The sequence below is a fragment of the Paramormyrops kingsleyae genome, chromosome 6, assembly GCF_048594095.1.
Source record: "Paramormyrops kingsleyae isolate MSU_618 chromosome 6, PKINGS_0.4, whole genome shotgun sequence".
Classification (NCBI taxonomy): Eukaryota; Metazoa; Chordata; class Actinopteri; order Osteoglossiformes; family Mormyridae; genus Paramormyrops; species Paramormyrops kingsleyae.
In genome coordinates, this window is record NC_132802.1 from 11,125,546 (window position 1) to 11,142,708 (window position 17,163).

A 17,163-nucleotide genomic window follows, 5' to 3' on the forward strand; every position below is an offset into this window, starting at 1 on the left:
GCCCCATCCCATCGGTTTCAGCCACTGATAAGCGACCTTGCTGGATGACTGTCACTCTGCACGTCGCGATAGGCTATCGATGTGTGAAAGGGCGGATTCCATTTTAGCCCCACAGCGGCAGTCGTGTTACGGGAGGAGCAAGCGGCGTGGTTCCGGTAAGAGAAGGGCAGAGAACAACAGTAGGCTGAAATCTACACGCTGGGTATAATTATTGAATGTCTCTAAAATATTTTTTGCCGCTGCTGACTTAGATATTGATCGTCTTTGACTTGTGTACTGTGAAGGAGCTGGGAGACGGGGCCGCATAAGCGAGGCAATGGAGGAAGAGTTTCGGGAAATCGATGGAGCCGGGACGTGGAACGCCATTTATCAGGTACATGAATAAGGTGATGTTCCTGAGATGAGTACCGGGAGCGGACTCTACGTACCGGCGACGGCTGCTGACAGCCTGGTGGTTAGCGGACCTCTGGCCCGGCTGGCCTGGACCTCGCTGGAGGTCGTGCGCCCGGAGAGCTGTCGGTGCGCCACGGTGATGCGCCGCAGAGGTTCAGTTCTCCATTCAATCGCGGTTTGTTTTCTGGCCGGAATAAACTGGTGGTCCGATTGTTTCCACTGGATAGCGGACTTGATAAGACAAAGAATCAAAATGTAATTTAAAGAGCTTTAGCGGGGAAATGGGCTGCCTGGCTGTTTGGCAGTCGTGGTTATGAGCGACAACATTAATAAACTTACAAGTTACTTAAAATGTTAAAGGTTAGCTGTTGCCTAAATGTGATTGTAGGGATGTGAATCTGCGGCAATAAGTATTCTACTTAGAAGTAGAATCTGTTTGTTACTTTAGCCTGACACCTATGGCTCTGCGAACTCATGACAGGACTGCGCTATATTTTTTATTTTCCGTGTGTGTGTGTGTGTGTATGTGTGTGTGTATATATATAAACATATAAATAAAATTAATTTTCCCGTCTTGACTGTGGGCGGCTGCTTTATCCAGGCAGCGGGCGAATAATGGGCTTTGTGTGCGGTTTTTGGTGGTGGCAGCATGCGCAGTGGCAGTCGGAAAGCCCCCGATTGTGCTGCGATATTGGCCATGAAGAGCGAAGTAAGAAAACAGGAAGGCTGTCGCTCGCTTCAGCTGCTCACAAACTTAGTTGTGCGTGCGTGCGCGTGTGTGTATGTATGTGTGTGTATTTTCTAATGAACGTACACATGCTTTTAGAAGCAAGTGTACAATACGATCCCCTCTAAACAGCATAAAGCGGCGATCTGTTTGCAAACCACATGACAGAGATGCGCCTATTTCGTTTCTCGGAAAAAAGTTGCGCGAAATGTGCGGCAGTAGTACTTTGCATAAACTCTTAAAGCAGTCAGCTTTTCTCGTTATAGGAAGTAATTAATCACACTACGGGGTCAGCACCAAACATTTGTCAGACGGTAATGAATACGGATGAGGAGGCGAGCCCCTTTGACGGCTGTGGAAAAAAGTGTGATGCGTGGCTGCGACTCGTCTTTGCGAATGGCCTCGCGAGCCAGGGGGTGACTGATAACATGGGAGGCCTAATTGGGGGGCTAAGATTTCTGTAAACGAGTCACGTGGTAGTGTACAGCTCATCAGTGGAGAATCGGCGTGTAATATCCTTTAATCATTGTAGCTACAACTGATAATCTTTTGAAATTTTCTAATGATGTGTCTTTGTGACGCTTTATGGTGTTCGGTGAAATTGGACGGTAACATAATAGTTGATCTCAGGAGTTTGGATAGTTTAAGTTGGATGCCGGGTACCTTGATCTGGTGTTTGGGGGGGGGGGGTGTCTGAGAGGAAGTACAGACAGTAGATACCTCTGGGAGCTAGTGGGTGAGGTGAGAAGGTGTTGCCCCATGATGCTGCCAACCGAACTGGAAACCAGGAAACTGAAAAAAAAAACAGAAAAAACAGCCCCAGTAAGTGTTACAGTAGCAGTTGTGTTTTTTCCCTGTAAATATGCAACTGCAAAATAATTCTGATCCTACATTTTAATCCGGCATTGTAGGCCTAATACAAAGGTGTTTACTCTGCCTTTTGTGTTTAACCATATAGTGCAAAATTCTGCAATAAGAACCAGGCATACTGGGTGTGTAACAAGGTTGACTGTGTATAAGGATTGTGCCCAGCTGTTTTTGATGGGTTTATTTTTTGAAACACATATATTTTTATCTGTTGAGGTTACATTGCCCTTTGGTGTTTATTGGGGCTCATCAGGAACAGTTCAGACCTCAGACACCTCTTGAAATGCAGAATAAGTGTACTTTGCTGGTTTGTTTAATATGTGTGTTCGACTGACTTTTTTAAATTAATCATTTATCCTTAATTTAAATTAGCTTTTTACAAATGTAGTAGGTTGAGTTCAGAATCAGCTCTATCTGAGGTAAAAGCAGCTCTGCAAGTTCTTGAATGGAGAACCTTTTGTTTATAAATCAAGCCACCTGAACCACAGAGGTATTTGTATACATTTGTATGCTCAGGTGAACTGCAGGGGGCGCCGGCGAGTCTGACGTGCGTTTGACGGCCAGGTGTGTGGCTGCGGGTCCCAGCGTCGCCTTTTGCTCCGAACTAAATCATGCGCGACTAAGAACTAGACGATGTTTCAGGGAAAACTTCTCCGAGTGGCCGCTGGGGTTTTCAAATCGCTGTATCGGGGCTCTCTGCGCTGCTTATTTTCAGCCATCCCAGTCAGCCCATTCTTACTGATGGCTGTAATCCAATGCATATAAGTGAAAGAGAACCTCGTGAAAATACGGAGGACAGGTAGCATAACCGTCAGGCTTACTGTTGAGACTAAGGTTTGTTTTGTTTTTTATACTGCATGGATGTGTAAAACCGTAAAGTTGCCTATTTTTTTTGTCGTCCTGGCTGATCACGTTTTCTTTACAGTCTGTGTGTGAAGCCACTTGGCAGAAAACAAGAAGTTTCCACTGAGCATTAAAATAAACATCCTCACCATGCTCAGAGATGGCGGTGATCCTGTTCAGTTTGCCTGTAATACTGAGAAATGTTCAGGCTTCATCTAGGGGCTGAAGTATTGAATGCACTTGGGTCTAGTAGTCAAACCACAGGCAATTGTGCACTGACATGTAGTTTGCAATTGAATTTGTGTCGTTAAAATGTGAAAAAAAAATTTCCCTCATTTTCTTTGTTTCAACCTGTACCTACTCAAGGTTAGGGCTGTATTTAACTGTAACCTGTTCAATGAGTGCTTTCTTTGGCTTTTATACACAGTGAAACCCTCAGTTTAACTCTTTAATCCTAAGATTATGTTTGTTTGTTTTTTTTCTGCAGGAAATTCGTCTGCAATCAAGCGAGCTGCCATGCAAAGTTGCCAAACTTTCTGAAAATAAATCCAGGAATCGGTACAGGGACGTGAGCCCATGTAAGTATTGTGCCTGGGTGCGTTATGTGGGCTGGACCCATAAAGGCAAGTCAGGCTGCCAAGAGGCGTGATTGGAGTGGGCGGGGCTGGCTGGCTGGATTTGTATGGACTGTGCCAATCAGCCTTCCTCGCCAAGGCAGACAGAAGTTTGCATCTAAATCCACTAATTTAGCAGACTCTCATATCCATGAAGAGTTACAGAACTTAAGTTTATTCAAAAAGTATCGCTAAGTAAACATCCTAAAATGCTACTCATTTTTGTCTTTTAATGCTGTTGGTGTTACTGTGATTCTGTAAATGCTTCTGGGGCTACATTTGGGAAACTCGAAAGGAGAGCAGTTCTGTTAATGCCGGAAGGTTCTAGTGTAGCGTGGCGTGCTCTTAGCTCCATGCAAGGCTGCGGCGTGTCTCGATCGATTGATTCAACCTATGCAAATGAAATGTATCGCAATCGTGAATTTACGTTCGGGTTCTTAAGCAGATGATAGAGTGAGGTATATGGACAAAATGTTTTTCTTTTTGAAGGATTTTAGTTAACAAGTATTTGAGTAGATAAACCCTTTAAACAACCCCCCCCCGGTAACTTGAAAGAACAGTGTGGTTGTGGTTTCCTCTACTCAAAGGCTCAACGCTTCGCTGCGTCCCTCTGGCGCCGAGTGGTCACGTGACCGCGAAGGGTGTCACCACGCAGACACGCTCCTTTGCGGCTTGGCCACCTTGCAGGCTGGCATAATCTCGAGGCCTGAACTGATGGCAGGCAGGCCTGTGGGTCCAGGCCTACCTTTCGGGTCTTGGGGTTAAGCGTTGGTTTCGGAGGTGTTGATCAAAAGGGCAGCATTTTGTTGAAGTGCCTGCTTCACTGATGAGCTGCCGGTCTTGATGCAGACCTGTCACGGTTGTTTTGGATCTCTTAGGAGGAAAAGCTTCAATAAAGCTTTTTTGCCCCCCCCCCCCCCCACTCCGTCTACCTCCTCCAGGGCTCCGTCCCTCACCAAACTGCGACCTTTCTGTTTTGCAGTCGACCACAGCAGGATCCATCTTCAGCTGGGTACCAATGACTACATCAATGCCAGTCTGATTACTGTGGAAGAAGCTGAAAGAAGCTACATCCTAACTCAGGTTGGTGTGGCTCCGGGGCTCCGGGTGAAGCTGGGGGTGGGCGGGGCAGCTGTTGCATTCTGGCTCCGCCCCCGGCACTTATGACAGATGGAAAAATGAGTATTGCTAACCTCAGTGGATTGGGGTTTCAGTTGCTCGAAGTACGTATCTGATTTTATGGGATGGGTCAGAAATTCATTCGGCTTGAATGATGCGGAACAGCGTAAATGTACAGCCTGTTGAGTAAACCAGTTTCTGCTGGCAAACGAGGCATCCTGTAGCAAAGGAAGGTTTCATCTACAAGGTCTGTTGGCATCTTATGCATCTACGCTGTCCGTTGCGTACAGTCGCAGGTTGTAATGCACCTTGAGGTGCGTGTGACTACACGATGATAAGTTTGCAGATGTGAGTCTTTTCATGGTACATGCATTAAGACTTTAGATGAAAGGTTGGAAGGGCATAGATTGTGGGACAGTTGTTAAACTGGGAAGCAAAGTGGTCAAGTGTCAGGAAAAATGTAGCCTTTCTCGTGTGACTGCCTGCGTCTGGCTGCAGGCAGCTGTGACTCCGCCCTCTTCAAAAAAAAAAAAAAAAAAAAGCTCTGAGTCAGGCCACATTTGCCCTTGTGTCACCCAAGTCGGTCCTAAAGCATTTGACCTATTTGCTGAACTTGCCAAGTTCACTGCTGGTTTTCAGAAGAAGTTCATCATAATTTCACCTCTGCCTATGGGGTGTGTGTGTCATGCGTTATCAGCGTACATGTTGGAAAAACGTGTCCCACATCTTGCCCTTATTGTCCACTCCCTGCTTGGTTAAAATGTGGGTGTTGTGCCATATTTAAGTGAGAGAGAAAAAAAAAAACATGAAGGTTTACATCGCAACAGGATGTTGGGGGAAGGAGAGCCCCGCGAGTTACAGAGACGATGCCCCCTGCGGCGCTCGATATTACGACAGGAACCGGGCTCTCGCTGCGTCCTCCACACCACGAGAGTAAAGAGTTTAGCGTGCCGCTGTAAACAGCTTTGTTTGGCCCTCGGTAAACATGACTGGAAATGCTGTCGCCTCCTCTGATTCAAGGCTGCAGAAGTGAATTCGGGCCGAACGTCGTCTCGTCATGTCCCATATTGCTGTCTGGGCATGTCTGTATGTGTCCTCTTTACGTTTCTCTCTCACTTTAGGGAAGTGGCAAGTTCTCTCATTGGCTTAGATATCGACATCGGAGTGTGACTTCTGCAAACTGTGTACTCGATTACTCATGCCTGTATTTTGTTTTGCACATTAGTAGCTACTTGTACTGTACTGTGGCATATCAGCAGAGAACAAGCGGCTGCATCTGCGTGTGAATATAAAACTGTGCAGTGTCAGTCTTTCTCCAGTTTAACAGACTAATTGGATAGCAGAGGTCCGGTATTGGTGAAACCCTGTTAAATTCAGATTACTGAATACATCTGTATGTGTGATTCCAGTTTTTCAATCAATTATAACCTTTTTGGACTCAAATCTTTACTATTTTTTTGCCCGTAGGGTATTAATAAAAATAGCAGAACACACATTTAGTTTTCAGTAGTATGATCTCAGGATTAGATTGCCTTCACAGTATGACTGATGACAATTCCGTAAAATAATATAAATCAAGGATTCACTGTACTATCAGAAGAGCTTATAATGTCCATTGTACTAAACAACAATCCATCAGACTTAACCTGAATGTGACCCAAACTGTGCTGGCCGTGTTTGGTGTCTTTGCCATGAAGGTGCTTGACAGGTGACACTTCATTAAGAACCAGATAGATCCTCTGGTCCTGATTGTGGTGGGATACTGGCAGCCAGATAGTCGACCGTTTTCTGGACCTCTGAGACTGTCGGAATTTTGGGATTTGTGCTCTGAGTTGGCGTCCTTGTAGTCTAGCGGTAGAGTCTCGATAGATTCGATGGTTTGGGACGGGGGAGAGGCCTTCGCCGTTTTGTGGTGTCTTTTTTATCTGGTTAATGTATTGCACTGCTGATGAGTATTTTGATATTGTGTTGCAAGTGGGATAGTAAACTGAGCAATATATTGGTTCATGGGTACAGTAGGTTGATAGAACAAGCACTGAAGATTGTTTAATGTCATGTAACCCCTGAAATACTCTGGTTGGTCTGCCAGAAGTCTGAGAATACTGCACTCAGTAAATTGAGTACTGGACCTTTAAATGATGTTAAGCCCAAAGATAGCTGGAGTCTCCTGGAATCTGTTTTTTTTTTGGTCGTTTTTAAATACATGCTTTTTTTTAAATAAATGTTAAGTTCCGGGAAAAATATAAATCTAGTTTCCTCTCTGTCAAATAGAATATCTTTATTGTCATGGTTCCCCCCTAATGCTATATATCATAAAAAAGTAATAATATACAGTATAGCAATACAGTATAAAGCTGAACTCAACGTGCATTAGTGTAATATATTCTTTTTAGCAGGATTCAATGTAACATAGTTTTTTTTTTTTAAGAAGTTTAGCAGCAGTCATATGGTTAATTATCAACTCTGTAACAGTTATATAATCCTGCTAATTTGTGTTATTTGTAAACTGTTGGATTTGTTTACAAGGGTTGAGTGAGGCCCAGGCTTCTGCTGCAGAGGTGGAAGCATGCTGCTTGTTAACCTCACGCAGAGCCCCTCATGTCGCCGTGCTCCACGTGCCGTGGTCTGTGTTCTCACACCGCCGTGTGTGTGTGTGTGTGTCTCTCCACAGGGCCCTCTGCCAAACACCTGTGGCCACTTCTGGGAGATGGTGTGGGAGCAGAGCAGCACTGGAGTGGTGATGCTGAACCGCGTCATTGAGAAAGGCTCGGTAGGTCACACGGAAGGCCTCCACACCGAAAGTGGGCGGGGATTGTCACGCGATGTCGGTTCCTGCCTTTGCCTCATTGGCCCTGACAAAACGGCCAATCAGAAGAGGTTTAAACCAGGCGGTGATTGGCCGGGCATGGTAAGCCCCATCCGCTTTGAGCGCCAAAGCCTCGTCAATAATAGAACCTTAAGTTACCTGCGTGGATAAAATGCCAGTGCTCGAGCAAGCTCTGCAGTGACTCACATCCTGGGCCCGTCCCCTGTAGCTGTTGTGAGGTTCATTCGATGGCCCTAGATGTTTTCTACCACGTACTTGTGTTATCTGTGAAATCAAATCATATCAGCTGCAGCTTTTGCTGTAGGAGGCTTTACCGTAAGTCCTCTGCACTCAGGAGGGTTGGCAGCCTCCTTTGCACACTTGCCTGCCGTGTGCAGTGATCTCCCGCTGACCCCTGTCATTAAAATTATGGTGCTTTATTTGGCATTTGCACGAGTACTAGTACATTAGAATTGTAGTTTTGCATGTGCCATCTTGGTTTCCTTTGTGACCCATATGAACAAGTGAAAGTGAAGCTTGGGGTCTGAGCTGAGGAACAGCCATTTATCCTGCAGCATTTCAGAGGGCTGTGGGCCCTGCTCAAGGAGCCTGTACTGCTGAGGATGGGATTTGAACCGGCAGCCCTCTGATCACAGGCACCACTGAGCCACACGCTGCCCCCTGTTCTCCTAGTTGAAGTATTTTACTCATTTCTCAGAAGGTGAGAGTACTGCTTCAGAGATGTTGAGTCTTTGGTGGAGCCGCAGTCTGGTTTCTACCGCGGGTTGTGAGATGCGCTCTGGCCCGGGCGTGTATCTGGCATGCTGGGAACTTGCAGTGATCCCATCCCATGTGGTTCCAGGTGAAATGTGCCCAGTACTGGCCCTCGCCGGAGGAGAAGGAGGCCCTGTTCCATGACACCAGCTTCAAGCTCACCTTCATCTCCGAGGACGTCAAGCACTATTACACTGTGAGGCAGCTAGAGCTAAGGAATCTGCTGGTGAGAGGGTGTCGTCCATCTCTTCCAGGACATATACAAGGGTGGGGCCCCCACCGACCCCCCCCCCCCAAAGTATCTCTGCTCAGTCCTCCCCCTCTTCCCAGACTCAGGAGACCAGGAACATCCTCCATTTCCACTACACCACCTGGCCGGACTTCGGAGTACCGGAATCCCCAGCCTCCTTCCTGAACTTCCTGCTGAAGGTTCGGGAATCTGGCTGCCTGGACCCCGAATGTGGGCCCGTGGTGGTCCACTGCAGTGCTGGCATCGGCCGCTCTGGAACCTTCTGCCTCGTGGACACCTGCCTCCTGCTGGTGAGTCTGCAGGCTTGATTCTGCACTTTCACTCGAAGAATCTAGTTTGATGCCCTGATCTGTATTTTTGTTTGTTTGGTTTAAAATGCTTGATTTCAGCTGCATGAAATTCTAGCCACACATACGATTAATTTTAATCGAGTTTTTCCTCGAGTATAAACATTTTGAAAAAATTTAATTCAGCCTTGTCCAGTCGGCACCTTAACTGTGATCCTTGTCGATCAGGACAAGCCTACTGCTGTTTCTGTGTCACAATGACAGATCTGAGACTGTGCTCGTTCTGACAGCAGTGATGTCATAGTGTCCCCTCACATGCTCGAGATTCTTCATTCACACCATCCATTCATTTACGAATAACATCCAACAGGATTCGAAAGCACAAAACCACAAAGGCACTCACAAGACAATCAAAATAGTCATGAGTAGGCCAATTAGATGTATGTATTTATGAAATAAACACAAGATTAATCAATGATATGGCTGCAAAAGGAATTTAGCAAGAGCGACGTGCATTCAATGGCCTCATTTTTATCACTTTCTTCAGCTGAATGCTAAGCTAAGTTTTAACAGCAGAACAAGCCCAAGGCATAAGAGAATTAAGTTGCCGCCTGGGGCCCCGCGACCACCAGGGGGCCCCCTGTATGATCAGCCTGTCAGGATGGGAAGGACAAATAGGTTTAATCAAATTTCACCTAGGACCCTAAAAAAGGTTGGGCCAGTCCTGGTTAACAGACCCGACCAGCTTACAGCTCAAGAGATGCCCTTCCTCACGTGATTCTGCCCGCCGCGCTGTCCGTCCTTCTGCACTACCTCCGCCGGCTCCGCGGTGTGTCTGATTGACTGCTCCACTGCAGATGTCCATGCGCGACAACCCATCGTCTGTGCGCATCCGCGAAGTGCTGCTGGAGATGCGCAGGTACCGCATGGGCCTCATCCAGACCGCCGACCAGCTGCGTTTCTCCTACCTCGCCGTCATCGAGGGCTCCCGCTGGATCACGGACGGCACCTCTGTGCAGGTGTGTGCAGGAACCTTCTCATGTGGGCGGGGCCTCTGATGTCCCTGGCAGTTGGTGCCCCAGTTGTGTCATTTGGTATTAAGGCCGTCTAAATGTTCGGATGTGAATTTGACGGATCAAAAACTTTAACAAAGAAATTGTTAAACTGCTGACACACTGTGACAGGAGTTTTTCTTGTTTCTTGAGAAACGTGCATAAGAAGCCGTCTGCCATTTGAGCATGAAGTTAAAAAGGGAAAAGGCGAACATACCAGATCATAAGAGCTTGAACTGTAAAATGACGGCAATTTCAGGTGGTACTTCAAGCACAATTATCAAAATTAATACTGTAGACATGGCAGCAACATCTACTACACTGGTCAAAGATTTTGTCACTGACCAGCTAATAGGTGTTTTGCTTTTTTTAATGCCGATTTCAGTAATACACTCATTTTTTCTCTCTCTCAGTTTGTGATGTCATTTTAGGCTGTAGTCTATAATCCCTTATTAAGGATACACAGCGGGCTCCCTGCTGCTTGGGAAAAAGACGTGTATTTCCTTGATTTGCCCCTTTCCTCCACAGTTTAAAATTTAAAATCAAACAATTCAGATGTGATTAAGTGTACATTCCGTACTTTAATATAAAGTTATTTGCATACATTTTGGTTTCACCGTGTTGAAATGACAACACTTCTTGCACACAACCCCACCCCCCCTTCACTTCGGGGCACCATAACGTCTGGGACGTAGCAAAGGTGTGTATATTAAAACAGTCATGTTTGGTACTTTGTTGCATATCCCTTGCCTGCAACGACTGCTTGAAGTCTGCGATTCATCTCCAGATGCTGAGTATCTCCTCCAGTGATGCTCTGCCAAGCCTCTCAAGCAGCTGCCTTCAGCTCCTGCTCATTTCGGGGACTCGCCCCTCTAAGTTTCCTCTTAAGCAGGAAGCCACGCTCAGTTGGCTTTAAATCAGGTGACTGGCTTGGTCATTCAAGAATGCTCCATTTTTTTTTTTTCATTTTGGAAAAACTCCTGCGTTGCCTTAGCAGGATGTTTGGGATCATTATCTTGGAGGCATTTAGTGGAATCTGAGCAGATATGTTTCTACACAGCTCAGAATTCATTGTACATCTACCATCAGCAGTTACGTCATCGGTGTAGATGAGTGTGCCAGTACCTGAGGCAGCCTCACGCGCCCAAACCATAACACCCACACCACCGTGTTTAACAGATGAGCTGGTATGCTTTGGATCTCGGACTGCTCCTTTCTGTTTCCACATTTTCCTCTAGCCATGGTTAATCTCTGCAGCTTTTCTCATGTTTAACAAATGGCAACTGCGGACTCCAAATGGTAGAAGCAAGCCAAGGAATCGTATCCATGCACTAATGAAGCTTTGAAACACACCAGAGTAAATCAAACATTTGTGAATCCAAATGTCCCAAACATTATGGTTCCCTGATATGAGGGGGACTGTATATAAGAAGAATTTCTACATAGTGACACATGTATACAAATAGCTTAAAAATAAAGTCTGCAATGTGCACTTTAATCACTTCTGAATTGTCCGATTTGTAATTTTAAGCTGTGGAGCAAAGGGGCAAATCAAGGAAAATGTCTTTGTCCTAAACATTAAGAAAGCACTGTAAGTTTTAAATTTGGAAAAAATATTTTGTATTATTTGTGTCTATATATAAAAATAAAATAGTTTGTATTGCTTTGGTTAAAAGCGTTTGCTAAATATGTCAAATGTGTTTGGGTTTTGAAAAGCACTCAGTCTAATGTAGTTTTATTATTAATGTTTTTTGTTACTGTTTTGTGAACATTTTTGAGGCTTTTCTGAAGGCCGCAGAGTACTACAGGTCTGTTTTCCAGGTTACAGGCTCTAACGCGTTTGGACAGGTTTAGACAGGATCCTGCTCTCTCTGTCTAAAACCCAGCTCCTGCCGGTTGGGGATCAGTTCTCATCTCCTGCTGGACCCTTAAGCAAGTTGTTCCTGAGGTCGAGTGCAGCAGGAAATTATTTACTTTTACCTTTTAGATGAGTCACTTCCACCTTGCACATACGCTTTAATATACATATACCATAAAGTTTGTGTGTCACTCAAAATCCTTGCATGGTAGGAAAGTTCTAATTAGATATTTGAATTCAGTATAAAAAATACTATAGAGTCAGCCCTCGTGCATTCGCGCTTCATGATTCACCAATTCACAGATCCACGAAAATTTAATTGGAACTGAACTTATTTGCATCTGCGAAATCCTTGAAAAACCCTACAGAAGTGTGTGTTTAATTTTCATAGCAATTGATAAGTTTTCATGCTTTTAAGTGTAAAATTGGTAAGAAAATTTTAGTTAATGAAGATTCTACTGTGTTTTGGGGGAAAGTTAAAGACATACAATATAACTCGGTTAAATCCCTCAAACATGCCTTTCTTATGGAAACGTTCCTTTTTATGTACATACTGTTCTGTACCTTTACAAGGTGAGAATCCCATTCGCAAAGTTCATTCCCTTTGGAACGCGAATGGTTACATAAATATTAGAAAATATTTACTATTTCCACGTTACACGTGTTACACTTTAACTGAACTTATTTACTTAATTATTGATTGATGGGTTGGTCTGTAAATCAAGCAGAATTAAAAAGATTAATAGCCACAGTTTAATATAATCCTAGAGGCATGTTATAAAACTTAATTTTCCTTAAAAATTAAGAAAAAACTAACAAACATCAGTGACCACAACAGCTGCAAACAGCTTAAAATGCCTGTTCTCAAATATGACAGGCAAGTGCTACAACCCAAATGAGACTTTGTCTTCCTATTAAAAAAACTGATCACATGTATAAAATGACATTCTGTTGGTTGTTCATTTTCTGACTTACTCAAAAACTGCAGAAATTAAGCTTCTCTTCAAATACAAAACGAAAAACAAAGTGACTGATCAAGACAATGCAAATCTCTGATCTGGTACGCAGGCCTTCACAGAAATGTTTCTTTCAGAATGATGATGTTTGGTTTTCCTCTGCGGGGGATAAAAATACCCTTGCATGTCACCCGCTTTGAACAATTAGTCTCTGCTAGTAGTGAGTAGGGGTGGGTTTGCTGTTCCTGGGGTTCCACTCGAAAAGTCACTTTGGGGCCCCTCACCCGCCCTGTGTTATGACTGTTGACCAGCAGGGGGCCACGCAGATGTGTGATTTGAGTGGCCCAGCAAAGAGGCCTACTTATTCAGACATCATATTCCTTTGCTGACCTGAACTGAGCTGTAAAGTCCAGGAAGTCTTTTTAAAACGCAGTACTCCGTGCCCCCTGATTACCCACCGCTGGTTCGTAATCAGATTGATGGGGTCCAAACTTGGCTCTTTTTTTTTAAACTAATGATGTGTAATGAATGTGTTCTGCTTTTCTGTATCACTCATCGCTTTGTGTAACTATTTCAACTCCCTTGCTGTCTTTTGCGTTACCAAATGTTAGCCTCTTTGGGATTTGTTTATTATTATTATTATTATTATTATTACTATTATTATTTTTGTTGCTGTTGTTATTAGTGTAGTGCTGAAGTTTCCATCCTGTACCCGATAAATTTGTAGCATTTCTGTTCTCCCCTCCACAATAAGGGAACCTCTGTCCTGGTTTCCATTTTCATAATCCTCTGTGTTCCTGCTGTACTTCTGCATTTCCTTTATGAAATTGCACTTCCCTGGTCTGCTGTCTGTGTCCCTAAACTAATGTCCCTGTCCGATGCCTTATAGGAGTCGTGGAGGTCCCTGTCAAATGAGGACGATCCCCCAGCACGTACACCCGGCCTCCCCAGATCGCCCATACATGCCCGGAACGGCACCAATCCCTCCTTCTTCCCGGTAGACCTCATAGACGATGTGTGTGTGCAGCAGAGGGGCGACATCCGAACGCACAGGTGAGCTCACTTACCCTTATATTCGCCGTGCCCCCTACTGGAGGTCGTTGCTATAGCAACCAATGCTGTTTCTAATGCTGTTACATTATTCAGGGAGCATTCCAGTTGTGGGTGCCTTTAGAAGTATTTAATTCAGACTTGAATAAAAAAAATGTTAATACAGTACCCCAGAAGAGCATCTGGTTTCTGTGTGCTGTATAATGCATAACCAAAGCAGAGGCTGAGAGCCTGCAGGTCATTGATATCTTGGGCCTCCGGATACAATTGGTCACTGTCAACATCACGCCCACCTTGCTTTGTTGCTCGCTGTCATTGGTTGATGCAAACAGCTAGGCACAAATGCTTGCTGGCATGGAATGTAACTGTGACATTGTCATAAATGATTCCACATTCCTAAATCAAAACCTTTGTTTGTGGATAGCCTAAACCTAGTCATCCAGGTCAGGGTCTTGGGTGGGGGGGAGGGTTGGATCCTATCCCAGGCAGCATAGGGGGCAAGGCATGGGTAGACCCTAGTTGGGATGCCAGTCTGTCTCAGGGCACATACACGCATGCTCTCAAACTGAGCAAAAAGTCTTGTTCATTTTATATATAATATTTTTAAATATTATTGATGCATTTGGTTTTTCTCAATGTAAATTTTCTGGCTGTTCTCTTGAGGTCCAGCAATTCTTTTGTGTCCTCTGCAGAGGACGCCGTCTTTACTCATATCTCTCATACAACACGTGCCACTCTGAGTCCCATTCTTCCTGAAGACGGCAATTAGGGTTATAAGAGGACATCACGTGTTGTGATGTTTTTATCGTCCCAACATGTCCAAAAAAAATTCCGATTAAAAGACTTGTTTCTCTGGATCTATGGAGGATAAGCAATGCTGCCGTGTGTAATGTAGGAATGTGGCTGCTGTCATTCAGGCCTTTTGTTTTGGATAATGATGACGGGGCGTGTCTCTTCTCTCCTGTAGCTCCCCCCCGGAGCCGGCCATGCGGCGGAGGCGTGGATCTGATGGCGGCATCCCGCCCCCGGTGCCCCCCCGCCCCAACCTGCCCGACGAGCCGGCACCCGATACCCCAAGGAACACGATGGCGCCAGAGAAGCCCGACCACTCCCGCGGCTCCTGGACACCCCTTGTGGCCAAAGTGTGCCTGTGCACCATGGTAGCCATGGGAGCCTATATCTGCTATCGAACCTGGCTGCACTGAGTTGATTGGTTAGCGTGTAGCCACAGTCTGCCTACCCCAGCATGTGGAACTCAGTAAGGTGCTGATGGGGGAGGGGAGGGGGGGCACTTTGTTTCTTCTTTTATTTTTTTGAAATGCAAAGTTTTTTGGGAGGGGTGGGGGGGGGGGTTTGAGGGGCACCCCCCTCCCCCCAGTTTGACTGCCCCCATAGACTCTAATAAGCTCAGGGGCCTCTTGTCAGGTACTGCATCCCACCAAGGAACCAAAACATTTTTACAGCGTTTCTCAGAAAAGCCAGCTGTGTGTAAATGTTCATATTATATATAAAATTCCGTGTAGAATTATATACATGATATGATGTATGTATGTAATACGATACAGTAACCATAACCGCACAGTTTACCGAGACACATTCTTACATTCATGCTTTGATTTCAGCCTTCTGTTTTTCTGGACTCTTCCTGCTTGGCCAGTTTCCTATGCAGTTTCCTCGCTGTGTAAACGGGGACTGTGCAGCTCCTGCACTTCTGCATCATAGAATAAAAGTATGAAATTACAATAAGCAACCAAAAAAAAATAAAAAATCTCACACAAACATCACATAAGCCAAAAGCTAGCAGACTTGTTTCTCCCCTCGGCTTCCTCAGTCTCTGGTTGTATTGTACCTGGGAGTAGGCTGAGACCTGGGAGTAGGCTGAGACCTGGGAGTAGGCTGAGACCTGGGAGTAGCAGTGGAGTAGGCACCCTCTATTGGCAGCTTGGGCAGGCTGGGCCTGCTGTAGAGTAGCCCAGATTTTTTTATTTTTATTACTATTCCTTCTCATTCTTTTCATGCACAGCATCTGGGTGCTTAAAGTTCTCCGTTGATTGACGTTGCTTCCACAAGGCGCTCTCTCCATAGGCAGTCGCTGAAGAAGCTCTTGGTTTCCTGTTTTGTCATTTAATTTAATTTTAGTAAAAGAAAAATTTTTACGGTGCCCTGTCGTGTCTGCTGTGTCAGGCAGGTTCTCTGACAGTATTCGTTCCCTCATACCTATGCCAAAGCCACTGCCTGCCCCAGCTTCTTGATGTCGCACTTGCACTTGGACTATTTAAGTGGCTCCATCTAGTGGATGGGCAGGGGATAGCACCTCCTTTCTCAGGGCAGCCTATTTATTTTATACGTCAATGCTGTGGGTGGCACTCAAGTCATGTCAAGGAGTCCTTCAGTTATATGGCATCACTTTGCTTGCTGTTCTTTCTGTTTGCGCTTTAGACGGCAATAAGAGCGTGTTGCATCTTTTTCACCATGCAAAGTACACCCTCCAATCCAGATGTCTTGGTGAGGCAGGGCCACGAAAACCAGTGACCAGCATAGTGACCACAAATGGTGGGGAGGGGGGGGGGTCATTAACAATTAGCTGGCCGAGTAGTCTTTGCTGGCGTCGGTGGTAGTCTCCCGTTAAATATAGAAGTTTTATCCCATTGGGACTTGGTTCGGTATCCTAGGATGGACACTGTTGGCTGACTGGCCTCAGGAGAAGGATGGTAGGCATGTCTCTCTTTTCCTCCAATCAGGTTTTGCCATGCTGGGTTTTGGGGAGGCGAATTCTGACTTGGGACATCCCCAGGGGTTCGTCACCTGTATCTGTTAAATTTCCAGTCCTCTGTATATATGCTCATTGACTTAAAATAATATTTTACCAGTATTATCAATTATCTTTTTAAAAAAAAAAATTAAAATGAAAAAGAATAGTGTTTTGTCACTTTTTTTTGAGATCAGACACATTTTTAAGATTTTATTTTCAGACTGAACGCTAAATGTCAACCATATTAATAAATGTTGTCACAGAACATGTCTGCTGTGTGCCTCATTGGCCGGACCTCATCCCTTCCATCTCTGTGAACCTTTATTGGCGTCCTGTCCTTTAAGCTGCTCTATGGTTCTGAACTGTCGTAATAATTGCCTGTGTTTCGCTGCCACCGCCTTTTAAAATTTGACTAAAGTTCTGATGTGCTGTACGTATTTTTAGACATTCTGTTCAGTAAGATGAAAGTGCCCACACTCTCGGTTAATGGTTTATCACAATCTTTCTCAACCCGGTCCTCAGAGACACTCAGCCAGTCCACATTTTTGCTCCCTCTCTGCTCCCAGCCAATTAAATACACTGAATACCTGGTACAGGTGTGTTGGGAGTGAGGAGGGAGCAAAAATGTGGACTGTCTGGGGATCCTCAAGGGCTGGGTTGAGAAACACTGGTTTTTTGCATTAGCAGAATTAAATGTCTCTATAGAAAGAAACTAAAAATGTCATATTTCTGTCAGTGCGGTCAATTTGAAGTGGTTAAGCATCTGACCTCTCTGGAAACAATGATTTGGTTTGCATGTCCAGTGGTTATCGTCA

General features: G+C 45.0%; 1 protein-coding gene across 3 annotated transcripts; it reads left to right on the plus strand.

Annotated features, from left to right (window-relative positions):
- Positions 1-50: 50 nt before the first annotated feature.
- Positions 51-16,613, plus strand: ptpn1 (protein tyrosine phosphatase non-receptor type 1). Of its 3 annotated transcripts, none has more exons than XM_023835218.2 (10): positions 51-155; positions 285-373; positions 3,318-3,408; positions 4,427-4,527; positions 7,235-7,333; positions 8,232-8,369; positions 8,474-8,683; positions 9,538-9,699; positions 13,436-13,599; positions 14,564-16,613. In XM_023835218.2, the coding sequence occupies exons 1-10, from the start codon at positions 80-82 to the stop codon at positions 14,799-14,801; spliced, it is 1,368 nt and encodes a 455-aa protein (XP_023690986.2). In that variant the 5' UTR covers positions 51-79; the 3' UTR covers positions 14,802-16,613. The 3 variants fall into 3 exon arrangements, with proteins under 3 accessions (XP_023690986.2, XP_023690988.2, XP_023690987.2); XM_023835220.2 differs by having other exon boundaries at positions 80-202; positions 288-373; XM_023835219.2 differs by having other exon boundaries at positions 82-202.
- Positions 16,614-17,163: the final 550 nt, after the last annotated feature.